Source organism: Scyliorhinus canicula, chromosome 3 (genome assembly GCF_902713615.1).
Source record: "Scyliorhinus canicula chromosome 3, sScyCan1.1, whole genome shotgun sequence".
Taxonomy (NCBI): Eukaryota; Metazoa; Chordata; class Chondrichthyes; order Carcharhiniformes; family Scyliorhinidae; genus Scyliorhinus; species Scyliorhinus canicula.
Genome location: NC_052148.1, coordinates 204420708 through 204432631, shown reverse-complemented (window position 1 = coordinate 204432631; position 11924 = coordinate 204420708). Strand labels below are relative to the sequence as shown.

The 11924-nt window shown below is 42.9% G+C and overlaps 1 protein-coding gene across 1 annotated transcript; it reads left to right on the top strand.

The window, feature by feature from the left end:
* The first annotated feature begins 1355 nt into the window (after positions 1–1355).
* LOC119963238 (fibrinogen alpha chain-like) lies at positions 1356–10754 on the top strand. Its single transcript, XM_038792040.1, has 6 exons — positions 1356–1497; positions 1751–1861; positions 1949–2132; positions 4086–4231; positions 7291–8264; positions 10635–10754. Exons 1-5 carry the CDS (start codon positions 1450–1452, stop codon positions 8239–8241), a joined length of 1440 nt encoding a protein of 479 aa, XP_038647968.1. The 5' UTR covers positions 1356–1449; the 3' UTR covers positions 8242–8264; positions 10635–10754.
* The last annotated feature ends 1170 nt before the right edge of the window (positions 10755–11924 follow it).

Sequence of the window (11924 nt, the reverse complement as noted above, 5' to 3'; positions counted from 1 at the left end):
TCCGGTGCTCCTTTGGCACCTTCTCCTCCCTCTCGGCCTGTTGGGCGGCCGGCCCTCCAGCCTATGCGGCTGCCACCTACCCCTCTGCAGCCCGTTCCTCTGATGCAGAGGTATGGCAGGGGCTGGGGGCACTGTTGGGGGCTGAACTGGGGGTTGCGAGCCTGGCCAAAGGGGGGGCACTATTTGGCAGTCCGGGTCCACACACCACCGGCGCCATGTTGCACGTCGCGGCCGCTGCAGGTCACCGCCATGCGCATGCGCGGCCACGGACCTGGCAATTCTCCGGCCATATCGGCAGATAGAGCCAGGTGATCTACGCTGCCTGACTGCTGGTCCCCAGCCAAACGGAGGATCATTGACTGTTTTGCGCCGATTTTTCAGTCGTAAAACGCCACCGTTCCCACGCCGGCATCAGGACATAGCCTGAAAATTGGAGAATCCAGCCCTGTGTCCCAGAGGATTGTGGATGCTCCACTCTTGAATACATTTGCGACTGGAGCAGTCAGATTTTTGTTCTCACAGGAAATTAAGGGAAATGGGGAGTGGTGGGTAAATGGCGTGTAAGCCCAAGATCAGCCATGATCGTATTGCATGGTGATGCAGGGTCAACGGCCATATGGTCTCCTATTCTTATTCATTGTGTTCTTGTCATTCATGTCCCATCTGCTGGTGAATGCTGCAGCCCAAATCCCTGTGTGACATCCTTGTGCACTTGCACACTTAAAATACCTGATCCCCTTGTGAGTATCAGTTTCCAGTGAACAGACAAAGAACAGCCATGTCCAAGGATTTGAGCCTGATGGAACTCATTAACAACGCAGCTTGGTACTTCTACCTCAGCAGCTTAGGCAGCCTTTCCACGATATACCAGGCAACAGGTATAGTTTGGAACACGTAGAGGAGTCTGTGACCGGGTTCCCCTTTGGCGGCCGTCTTCTGGGGCAACTGGGCCTGGATGGGCCTGGCTACAGCTCAGGTATCCAAGGTGGCATGGTGTTGCCCTGTTCTGCCCACTATGGAAGCCTCTGACCGTGTCGCAGGTCACAATGATGAGGGAGCTTTCTGCATATGATCAAAATCTAAAGCCCACCTATGGCTTCCACATTTTGTGTTATGATTGGGACTTGCTTCATTGTCTTATTTTCTATACCTGATGATACTTGCAGAACACAATGTCACACCTAACAATTCCATGAGGTATTTGTTGTAATTCTAGAAGCACATTGAGGTCATGAGAGAGCACTGATCCTTGATGAGTCAACAGCAATTTGGAACAGTCTAAGACAGGAGCAGAGCTTTGTGCAACAGTTGAGTGGTAAATAATTAACAGGGTGTCCACATTTTTGGTAAACAGGATGTCCATGCATGACTGACGTGGATTTTAGGGTTGAAATCTGAAGAAAAGGAGAAAGAGACATTTCGTCAAGTAGTTGCAGCACAGCTAGCACAATGAGAGCAGTACTGTTCTTGGGTTTGCTGTCATGTTTCATTAACTTGGTAAGTTTACTTTCTTTGGCCAAATTGCAGATTTAACCATCCAGTAACTTTAAACGGCATATGTTAATTTCCTGAAATTGCTTCTCCCACATGTTAAAAATAAATTCATCAGTTATTCTACTTTGCGTAGCAAACTCTTCACTCACACCCCCAAGCTTAAATTGATCCAGAGAAATTTGATGAGTTGAATGTTTGTGAGTCAATCTCAGTAAAACCAATGAATGTCCTTTTCTTTGATTTCTCACACTTGAAGAATATTGCCTCAGTATTAGCACCTCGTGGTCCTCGACCTGTCGAAACTAGGGACGAAAGACATGGGCAATGTGCAGAGGATGATTGGCCCACTTGCACAGATAGTGACTTGGTAAGTGGTACGGCTGTCATTTTATTCATTTGTGAAATGATACATTACAAATAATTAAAATAATAGAATTCTGCCTTATTCCAATAGGGCCCTAAATGTCCATCTGGTTGCAGAATGCAAGGACTAATAGATACTACGGCAGCACAAAATGATGACAGGGTAAAGGCCATTCGAGAACTTTTGGAGAAATATTCTGGCTCATTTGAGAGGAATAATAATACTGTGTTTGAAACTATTAGACGATTTAGACAGGTTCTGAACACATTTGGAGGTGAGTGGTTGTTGTGTTCATGTTGTTTAATGAAGATTTCAGCTTTTATTTCCATCTATGAAAGTTTTTTTAATTGTTGAATTTACCGGTTATTGCCTTGAAATTGAATTGCTATCTGACACGAGTTGTTGAAATTTAAGGATCTTTGTGACAGGTGAAATCTTTCTCCTGGCTCTACAGTTGTCTGTTGTTTTCTTTTGACGTCCGCCTCTTTTCCTGCACATTAAGTGAGGCCGCTGTCAGATCAATATTCCTATTGCATCTGTGCTTCTTGGAATGCAGGATTTCTGGTTATTCTTTCACCAAAGACTTGAGAAGATTCAGAAATTCTCACCCTGAAAAAAAAAAGCTATGTAAAGCTGCCCACATTTATAAACAGGCCGAGGAAAATAACTACAAATTTTGTCCCAAGTCTGGTCTTGCGACTTGTTTTTTGTATTTTTTTAAAAATAATTTTTATTCAAATTTTTGCATAATATCAACAACAAAAAGACAGGATTTTTTTTTTACAAAGAACAGAAAGAACAGTCCCCACCCCCCACCCCGCGCATACACAGCGGAAGAGATAAACTAACACCCATCATTCCCCCAAAACATCTGCCCGTCCCTTCAATAGACAGGTCAGAAACCACCTCCCCCGCGTATACACAGAAGAGGAAATGAATTAATGCCCGACATTGGCACAGAACAACTATGCCCGTCCCTTTAGTACAAAACAACAAAACACCCCCCCCCCCCGGGCGGCTGCTGCTCCTGGCCTGTTTCTGGCGTTCTGCCAGGAAGTCCAGGAATGGATGTTACCTCCTGAAAAACCCCTGCACTGATCCCCTTAGGGCAAATTTCACCTTCTCTAGCTTGAGAAACACTGCCATGTCGTTGACCCAGGCCTCCACGCTTGGGGGCCTCGCGTCCTTCCACTGAAGAAGAATCCTCCGCCGGGCTCCCGTCTTGCGACTTGTTAATAGTCATAGAGATAAACAACTAATTGAGAACTGTTTCCTTCTGAGTTGATAAGGCAGGTCGAGATTTTATGGGCTCACTATTATTCGAGTACGAAACAAGATCCACAAAATCCTCCTGCTTTAATTTCAGCATCTTTCATCAAAGAAAAAACCTTGCTAACTACCAATCTTATTCTATTGTAACATTGTAACCAACTCGTTGAGTCTGTGCAGCGGTACCCTCATTGCCATTAGACAGTCTATAAGCTCTGCAGGATTATACTTTTATCATTTTTGTCTACTGAATCAATTCTTTTGATTCACTTGAAAGTCTTTCAAATCTAATGAATCTTCATTGCTTGCGCAAGGAATACTTTTCAAATAATAAGTTATATGGAAGACCACTCCCCAGCCATTTTGCCACTCTTAACCAGATCCGTCATTTCATCTTGCCACGCCCAACCTTCTACACCATCCACTTCCACCCATGCTCTACCCCATCTCATGCCATTCCACCTTTGCCATGCCATTCCTCTCATGCCACCCCCATTCCATTCCTTCCACCTCTGCCATAGCCAGTGCACCATTGCTTTCCCCATCCCTGCTATCAATCCCATTTTGAGCCCTCACGGACACAATCCCTCCAGCTGTGGTAACTTTATCATTGGCCTCCTCTTACCTTTCTGTTTCTCTCTTCCACCTCCACCTTGGTCACAAACACTGGGCAGCCACATTGTGTGCCATGTGCTTCAGTCCTGTGCGCATGCCTGGCACTGTGCACCAAATAGACCCATCGAAAGTTGTAGCCCTTCAGCTGACCATTCAGAACAGCACACAAATCAAAAATTGAGTGTTAGTGTTGGTAATCTATAGTCTAAACTACCCGTGATATATTTATACCAGTAAAACATAACTTTCACTTTCTCCTGGAACTTAAATAAATGAAGGACTTTTTGTAGATGCTTTAACCACAATCATTTCTAACAGAATGTATTACCTGCTGCATTTTCAGGGCGTGGGTTCATTTACGATGAGCTTGTGAACAATCTTTATTCCAGACTTATTATCCTGCAGAACAAAGTCAATGACCAGCTTCATAAACTGAATGTACTAAAAAGTGAGATGATGGCACAATTCACTGAAATCTCAAAATTGGAAGTAAGCACTTCATCTGCTTTAAAATTTCAATACTCCATTTAATTCCTTGCTTTGTGGAGGAGGAGGTTCCGTTATTTTAGATTTTGTTGGTTAAATTAATGATTTCTGTGGCATAGTCTATCGGTTTGTATCCGTTTTGTTAAACCTTGGATAGGTTACCCTTTTTGTTACGTGGCTCTGCAATTGTGAAGATTGAATACGTCAATCTTCATGCTCACAAAATTGTAACCGCATATTCTTCAACATTGTGGTCCTGTTAAGTGCTAATCAAATCTCTTCCTGTTCAGGGAGAAGAAAAATGCGGAAGGATTGTTTTTGCAATCGAGGCTGTGTTAAAAGATTTGGGGGAGGGAATTGTTTACCATTTAAAATAATCTAAGACTGAATTAATTTAGTCAGATTCATGAAGCTTGATCTTAGTGAATGCCTGTAGGTTAGCACTTACAATGATGCAAGTATTGGGCTGTTTGTTGGTCCTAAATCCGTCTCCCTGGAGGGCAAAGCCATTGGCTGACATGTTGACGAAGGCATCCATGGAATTGGAATGTAGGCAGGTTCTCTGCCTAATTAAAGAATGTAATCTGGCTCTGGAAGCTGGAGGCCCAATCTGAGGCCATCCATTTTGAATGGAGCACAGGGCGGCAGTAAAGGGCGAGTAACTGAGAGGCCATTTCTGACAGTTCTCTCAACGAAGACTTAAAAAATACTTAAGTAAAGAATTTTAAAAAGCAGCCTGGCCAACGTTGGGTGAGAAGGGTGGTGGAGCCCCTTCCACCTCCAGCTTGTTGGGTGAAGACCTTCAGGCCGATAGACTGCCTCGTCCCATCAGAAAACCGAAGGCCAACTTGAAAATCCAAGTTGGTTTCCTTTAAATAGCCGCAGTGAAGCTCCTAATGAGCTTAATTGGCTGCCCACCGCTTCTGAAATGATCAAAGCAGAGTCAGGATACTGGCCCGTGAACTGGCATCACTCATTTTGTTCTGTGTCAGCTTCTGGCCCTGTCATTAGTAGGGCTTGAAAATGCTGCCCTGTCTATTCGGCAAAATGGCCTGACTGAAAAGTTGCCCGGTGGCTCAGCCGCAAAACAATGCAAAATGCCGTTGACATCGGCAGGACCCGAAAATCCACCAGCCAAAGGCTGGAAAACACACTGCCGGGGAGGGGTGGAAATTCTATTATACATAAAAGGACATCCCTGAAAATCTGCACTATTTTCTAGCCATCCGGGCTAACACTGGGGTCGGGGGAGGATGTAATTAGGATGGGAATTGGGTGGGTCACATCGAATCCTTTCCTTTAGTTGTGCACTGGGGGTTCCTCTGTGCCTGTTCATTACCCGATAGACCTAATGGGTGGTCCAGTCAGATTTGAGGGGCAGACCTCGTAAGCAGTGAATCACTAAGCTGCGCATATAACCTAGAGTAACCTACTCACACTTGTCAGACACAAGGTTGGACAGCACAGCAGCATTCTGGCTGAGAAAATGGTAGCCTTGGTGGTGTTGTGGCTGGGTGGGGGTGGGGGGAGTCAGGGCAGAAGAATGGGGGATGGGGTGGTATCGATTCTCATGGGGACCAATGCAAAGCAATCCAGGAGCAATCCTGGATCGATAAAAAATAAGTTAAGACCTGCTTTTTGGGCATCTTGTAGTTGGAATGCTGACTGAAACAGATTGGGATCAGCGAAGTGAATGCTTTGCCCAGTACCATCTTGTACTGGCATTTGGGCCCAATGTCACAGGATGCTAACATATTAATAGGGTCTATCACCTTCCTCAGAGGCATTGACCACACCATCAATCTGCACATGACATTCCCCACCCTTTTCAAAATTAGCAGTATCCATTTGAGCTAGTGTCCTTTAGTGCCTGCCTTCTTTTGATAATAATCATAATATAATAATAATCACTTATTGTCACAAGTAGGCTTCAATGAAGTTACTGTGAAAAGCTCCAATCGCCACATTCCGGCGCCTGTTTGGGGAGGCTGGTACAAGAATTGAACCCGCGCTGCTGGCCATGTTCTGCATTACAAGCAGCGATTTAGCCCACTGTGTTAAACCGGCCCATTATAATAATCTTTATTAGTGCCACAAGTAGGCTTAATTAATGCTGCAATGCAGGTTGCTGTGAAAATCCCCCAGTTACCTCACTACAGCGCCTGTTCGGGTACACTTTGCAGGGCGGCACGGTGGTTAGCACTGTTTCTCCACAGCTCCAGGGTCCCAGGTTTGATTCCCGGATTGGGTCACTGTCTGTGCGGAGTCTGCACGTTCTCCCTGTGTGTGCGTGGGTTTCCTCCGGGTGCTCCGGTTTCCTCCCACAGTCCAAAGATGTGCAGGTTAAGTGGATTGGACAAGCTAAATTGCCGTTAGTGTCCAAAAAATGTTAGTTGGGGTTACTGGGTTACAGGGATGGGGTGGAGGCGTGGGCTTAAGTAGGGTGCTCTTTCCAAGGGCCGGTGCAGACCCGATGGGCCATATGGCCTCCTTCTGTACTGTAAATTCTATGATTCTAAAATTCTAACACATGGAATAGAAATGGAACTGGCAGAAAGCATTACCCAATGCAAGTGCAAGCTTGCAGTCCAGATATGAATAAGCCTATTTCCTTACAGTCACTCACAGATTGACTGCTGTAAGGAAAAAAGGGGCTTTCTGAGAAGGGAGCAATTTGAGATTGGTTTCCATGACCTTTGAGCTATTAGCTCTTCGCCCAAGCAGCTGCAAAGAGCACAAATTCTGAGATGAAGCAGTTGCAGCACCCACAAGATGCATATTTCCTCCTGATTCTATAAATTCAGATATTAAGTCCATGGCGAGATATAAATTTTTCTCATTTATTTTTATAGCGGCAGAGTATGATCACAAGTTTTCAGACCCAACAGAACAACATAATTGGCGGCAGCAGCTTTGTTTATCTTACTTAAGTGTTTTAAAATAGTTTTTTAAATACCTTGGAAGTCGGTAAAGAACAATATTTCAATTTGAAATGCATAATAAGTTATCAGTTTATTCTTTGCAACATATTAAAACAGTTCTGACTTATGCTTTCTTGTCAGGTTGACATTGATATAAAGATACGGGCTTGCAAAGGATCTTGTGCACGAGCATATGTTTACACCATTGGCAAAGAACAAAACGATCAAATTCAGAAAGCTTATAGTTCAATGGCTGCTTTCAACTTGGAGGTGATTCAGCAGAAAACCTCAATAAGGAAATTCAAATTGATATCAGTAGATAAGCCTAAGTTTAAATCTGCTTTCGATAGTGAAACAAAAAAATTATATCCTGATTTCTGGGACGAAGTAGCTGAGAGCACGTTTATCCTAGAATCAAGTGTTGGAGATTCAAAGCTTGGTGTGACTCCTGGCAGCATTAGCGAAGGAAAAGGAGCCAGTGTAGTCCCATTGTCAGGTGAAAGATCGATTCATACGAGCGGCATGTCAAAGACTGAAAGCAAGCATGGTAGTGAACAGCATGTTTCAGTAGAGAGGCAAAGCCATGGAGTAGACGGGGCAATACATTTTAATTCCACAAGACACCTAGGCTATGATCCTTTTTTTGCAAAGCACATTGTAAATAGTTCTCACACCATTAAAACTGTCTATTCTGAACCTACAACAATTAAAGAATTGTTTGACCAGTTCGGAGTGAAGACCCATGGCAACACCAAGGGCTCCGTTACCACAATAACCAGGACACGTGAAACACATACTAAAAATGGAGGTACAAAATCAAGTGGGGTTCACACAGTAAGTCACTCAACAATAGATGGAAATACTGGTGAATTCGAAGGGGATTTTCCAAACCTTGATGATTTTATGAGTTCAAAAATCGGCGAACCATTCAGAAATATACATGAAGCCAGTGTCCGTGAAGGAGCAACAGTACAACACACCCAGGGTGGTTCTACCAAGGGATCCATAAGTGTCGCAAATCCTGCACGTCTTCCTGATGATGAAATTGGAGACAGTGATCCGAGTGCCCACATGCTTCACAGAGAACAGTAATCAATAAAATAGCACGGCAAAAGGTAAGCTAAATAAGCATAACTTCATTAAGTAAATATTAGGAATTGCTTATTCTTTTTATATGCAAAATCAGAACCACAATAGAGGAAGTATATCAATGGAAACTGTGCCTAGTTTCTTGGGTAATGCTGATGGATGAAAGTTACGATCCCAGTTGATGTTATAACTGGACGGGAAGATCCCAGAATGGAACTTGACTCAAAAGATCATAAAATTTACTTTTATTTAAATAAAGCATGGAGGAACAGAATCACAGGAGCCATTAATTAGTTTTAACAAGATAAAACATTTTTTAATATAGAAAAATTGGATTATAATATAATACTCCTTTACTCCCCCCATTGCAAATGGTCATTGGATAGGCATATGGACGATAAGGGAATAGTGTAGAGGGACTTTAGAAGGGTTTCACAGGACGGCGCAACATCGAGGGCCGAAGGGCCTGTACTGCGCTGTAATGTTCTATGTGCTATGTTCTATAGCTTAGCAAATACACACAGATTTAAGGATTAACATGAATTGCAAGCTATAATTAAGCTACATTGGTATCATTGACACAAAAAGTCCCTTTTAAGCACACAAGATGACTTTGGTAAGATGTACTCCTCTTCGAACCAAAGTGAATGTCTGAGGATTTCATCTCAAAATCCCTCGGATGATCCTTATACCATGAGCCATCTTGTCTGACTAAACTCCGGCTTCCACATTAGTGATTTCAAAATCTGCTTTCAAAAGTCACACTTGCAAATCTTTTAAATTATGCTGTCCCTCGACTGCTTACATCAAGATTTTGTCTTTCAGGTTTTACACCTCTCCTTTGAGGTCTCCTTTGTCTTAAAGGCTTTTACACAAACTCTGAGGGTCCAGCCACCGACTTCCACAATTATTTCACATAATGGCCGGGATTCTTCAGTCATTGGGATTCACTTTTCCTCCTGGCAGCGTGGCCCCGCCAGCGGGTTTTGTGGTGGCGTGGGATGGTTTCAACGGGAAATCCCATTGACAGCTGGTGAGAGGATAGAATCCCACTGCCAGCAAACTGCACACAGCCAGTTGGTTGCCACGTGGTTGGAGGACCAGAAAATCCCACCCATTTTGTCTCCCAAGCGGTAGCAATTTCTCACAAACCTGACCACAACCGCAGATATTTTTCTGGCCTCTCATGATCCTTTGCAACTCTCTCTTTGAACTCTAACTTTACTGAACAGCAACCTGTTCTGTTTTCCTGTTTCCTCTGTTCCGTTAACTCCAGACTTCTTGGAAACGTCTCTTCATTTCTCTAGTTTCCTTAACTATCTAGAGTTTAGGTTTCTGGCAACTGTTTTTTTAACCATTACTCCGTAGTTTAGCTTTTCTTCCAGAAAAGCTGAGAGAGATGTTCCCTCTTTAGTCTTCTAAAACCAACTGCTTCCAGCAGATCTGTAAGAGCTGCGTTCTCTCTAACTACTTATCTTCAACTACAATCAAATAAGCTAAACTAAAAGTTGAAAGATACTTTATCGTACAGAGCCCAGTTAATAAGCAACATCCACATGCTTATTGCTTTTATTTATTCTTTACACCATAGCCCTCTCTAAGCACAGTAGAATCACAGTTGGAATTTAACCAACGCCCCACACATACAAACAACTTTGTTCAGCATGATCCTAATTATATGTTTTACCCTTCCAGGCACAGAAACATCAAATTAAACCCATTTAAAATTATACCTTATTTTTTATGTTTACCAATACAAATATAAATCCCTTAAAATTACCATTTTACCTATGTTGTATATTTAGTTACAAGTGTGTTTGTAACCTCAAAAAATAAGTTTAAACATTTTCAATCTTGTTTAAAGAAGCATCCACTGATTTCTGAGATTTGAGTTTTCAAAATTGAGTTGAAGTATTTTTACAGGATTATCAGTGTGTTTAAGCAGAGACTTCCACATATACTTTCATTCAAATTACATTGGCAGAAAACTAATATTAAGTGAAGAGCCATATTCATATTTGTCATTTATTATTTTCTTCAAGTATAAACTGTTGGTGTCGCAATAATAATTTTTATTATAATCTTTATTATTGTCACAAGTAGGCTTACATAAACACTGCAATGAAGTTACTGTGAAAAGCCCCTAGTCGCCACACTCTAGAGCTTAAAATATGCAATTGCATTTCAGTCATCCCATTCAGTTTTAGCCTTACAATGTCTTGGGTTTTATTTCAAATAACCATCACCTATTTATCATCACTAATTGAAATGTTGGGTGAGGGATAAATGTTGTCTTCTATTATTATTTGAATATTGAAATAGCATATTTTACTAGCTTTCCATAGGTACAATACAATTTGTCTAAAATCTCAAATGTGCTTCTTTTTATTTTGCAGCAAATCTATAAAGTGGAAACTTCTCAATCTTAATTCCAGCTGTTTGCAACAATCTTTCCGCTCATTGTTTCAAGAAGGGATGCTTACCTAATGCAGGTCAATAAAATATTTTACAGCAGACAGGAGTTGTTTATTTTGTTCTTACTGGGGTGGCACGGTTGCACAGTGGTTAGCAATGCTGCCTCACTGCAGCAGGGACCCGGGTTCAATTCCAGCATCGGGTGACTGTCTGGAGTTTACATTTTCTCCCCGTGTCTATGTGGGTTTCCTCTGCGTGCTCCGGTTTCCTCACAAAGTCCAAAGATGTGTAGGTTAGGTGGATTGGCCATGCTACATTGCCCCTCAGTATCCAAAAGGTTAGGTGGGGTTATTGGGTTACGGGGATAGGGTCAAGGCGTGGGTATTCTTTCCAAGGGTCAGTGTAGACTCGATGGGCCGAATTGCCTCCTTCTGCACTGCAGAGATTCTATGATTCCCCAAAGAAACGGGAAGAGAGGCAGTATCAATCAAAGATACTATTAGGTGACAGGAAAGGACTATTGTGAGTCAGAATTATTGAACTCTTGATTAGAATTGGATGAATACTTGAAAAGAAAAAAATTATTGTGCTATAGGGAAAAGGAATTGGAGTGTGTTACAACCCCCCCCCCCCCCCCCCCCCCCCCCCCCCCCGCCTAGTACACAGTCAATTCCAGCCCACTTGCCCCGGAGTTGCAACACAAGTAAAAAAAAATGTTTTAAATGTTTTTATTTTTTTTGGTGTACAAAACAAAATATAAATACAAACAGAACAATGAAAATTTTGCAAAGGAGCTCTTAGGCAGTACTCTTAAACTTATTTACATTGAGATCGGTTTTAACTATATACACGGATTTTTCACCATTTCTTCTTTCCGTTCTTTTGTCTTTTCCTTGCAGCTTTTGCTGCGGCCATTGTGGTCCCCTGCATATCACTCCCCGCCTGTTTTCCCCTCTCTTTTCCCCATCCTGGCCCCCATTGTTGTTGCTCCTGCCCTTTCCCCATTCTCCCTGTGCACCTTGTCTCTCCTGTTGGGTTTGGTTGTACTTTCCTATCTCCCCAGACCCTCCCCCTCCTCCCCCCACCCCCTTCTTCCCTTCTGTGACGTGGCAAGTCTCCCTTTGTCCTTGGCTACCTAGTTGGTGGCCACAAACAGATCCTGGAACAACCAAGTTAATGGCTCCCATGTTCTAAGAAGCCCTCTTGCGACTCACGGATGGCGAATTTGGTTTTCTCAATTGAAGAAATTCCGACAGGTTGGACAGTCAGTC

What these genes read in the sequence shown, in the direction of transcription:
- LOC119963238 (XM_038792040.1), top strand. Translation starts at nt 1,450, where the DNA reads ATGAGAGCAGTACTGTTCTTGGGTTTGCTGTCATGTTTCATTAACTTG. An exon ending in TGTCATGTTTCATTAACTTG is followed by an intron (nt 1,498 to 1,750) that starts GTAAGTTTACTT and finishes TCACACTTGAAG; the next exon opens with AATATTGCCTCAGTATTAGC. An exon ending in CTGAAATCTCAAAATTGGAA is followed by an intron (nt 4,232 to 7,290) that starts GTAAGCACTTCA and finishes CTTTCTTGTCAG; the next exon opens with GTTGACATTGATATAAAGAT.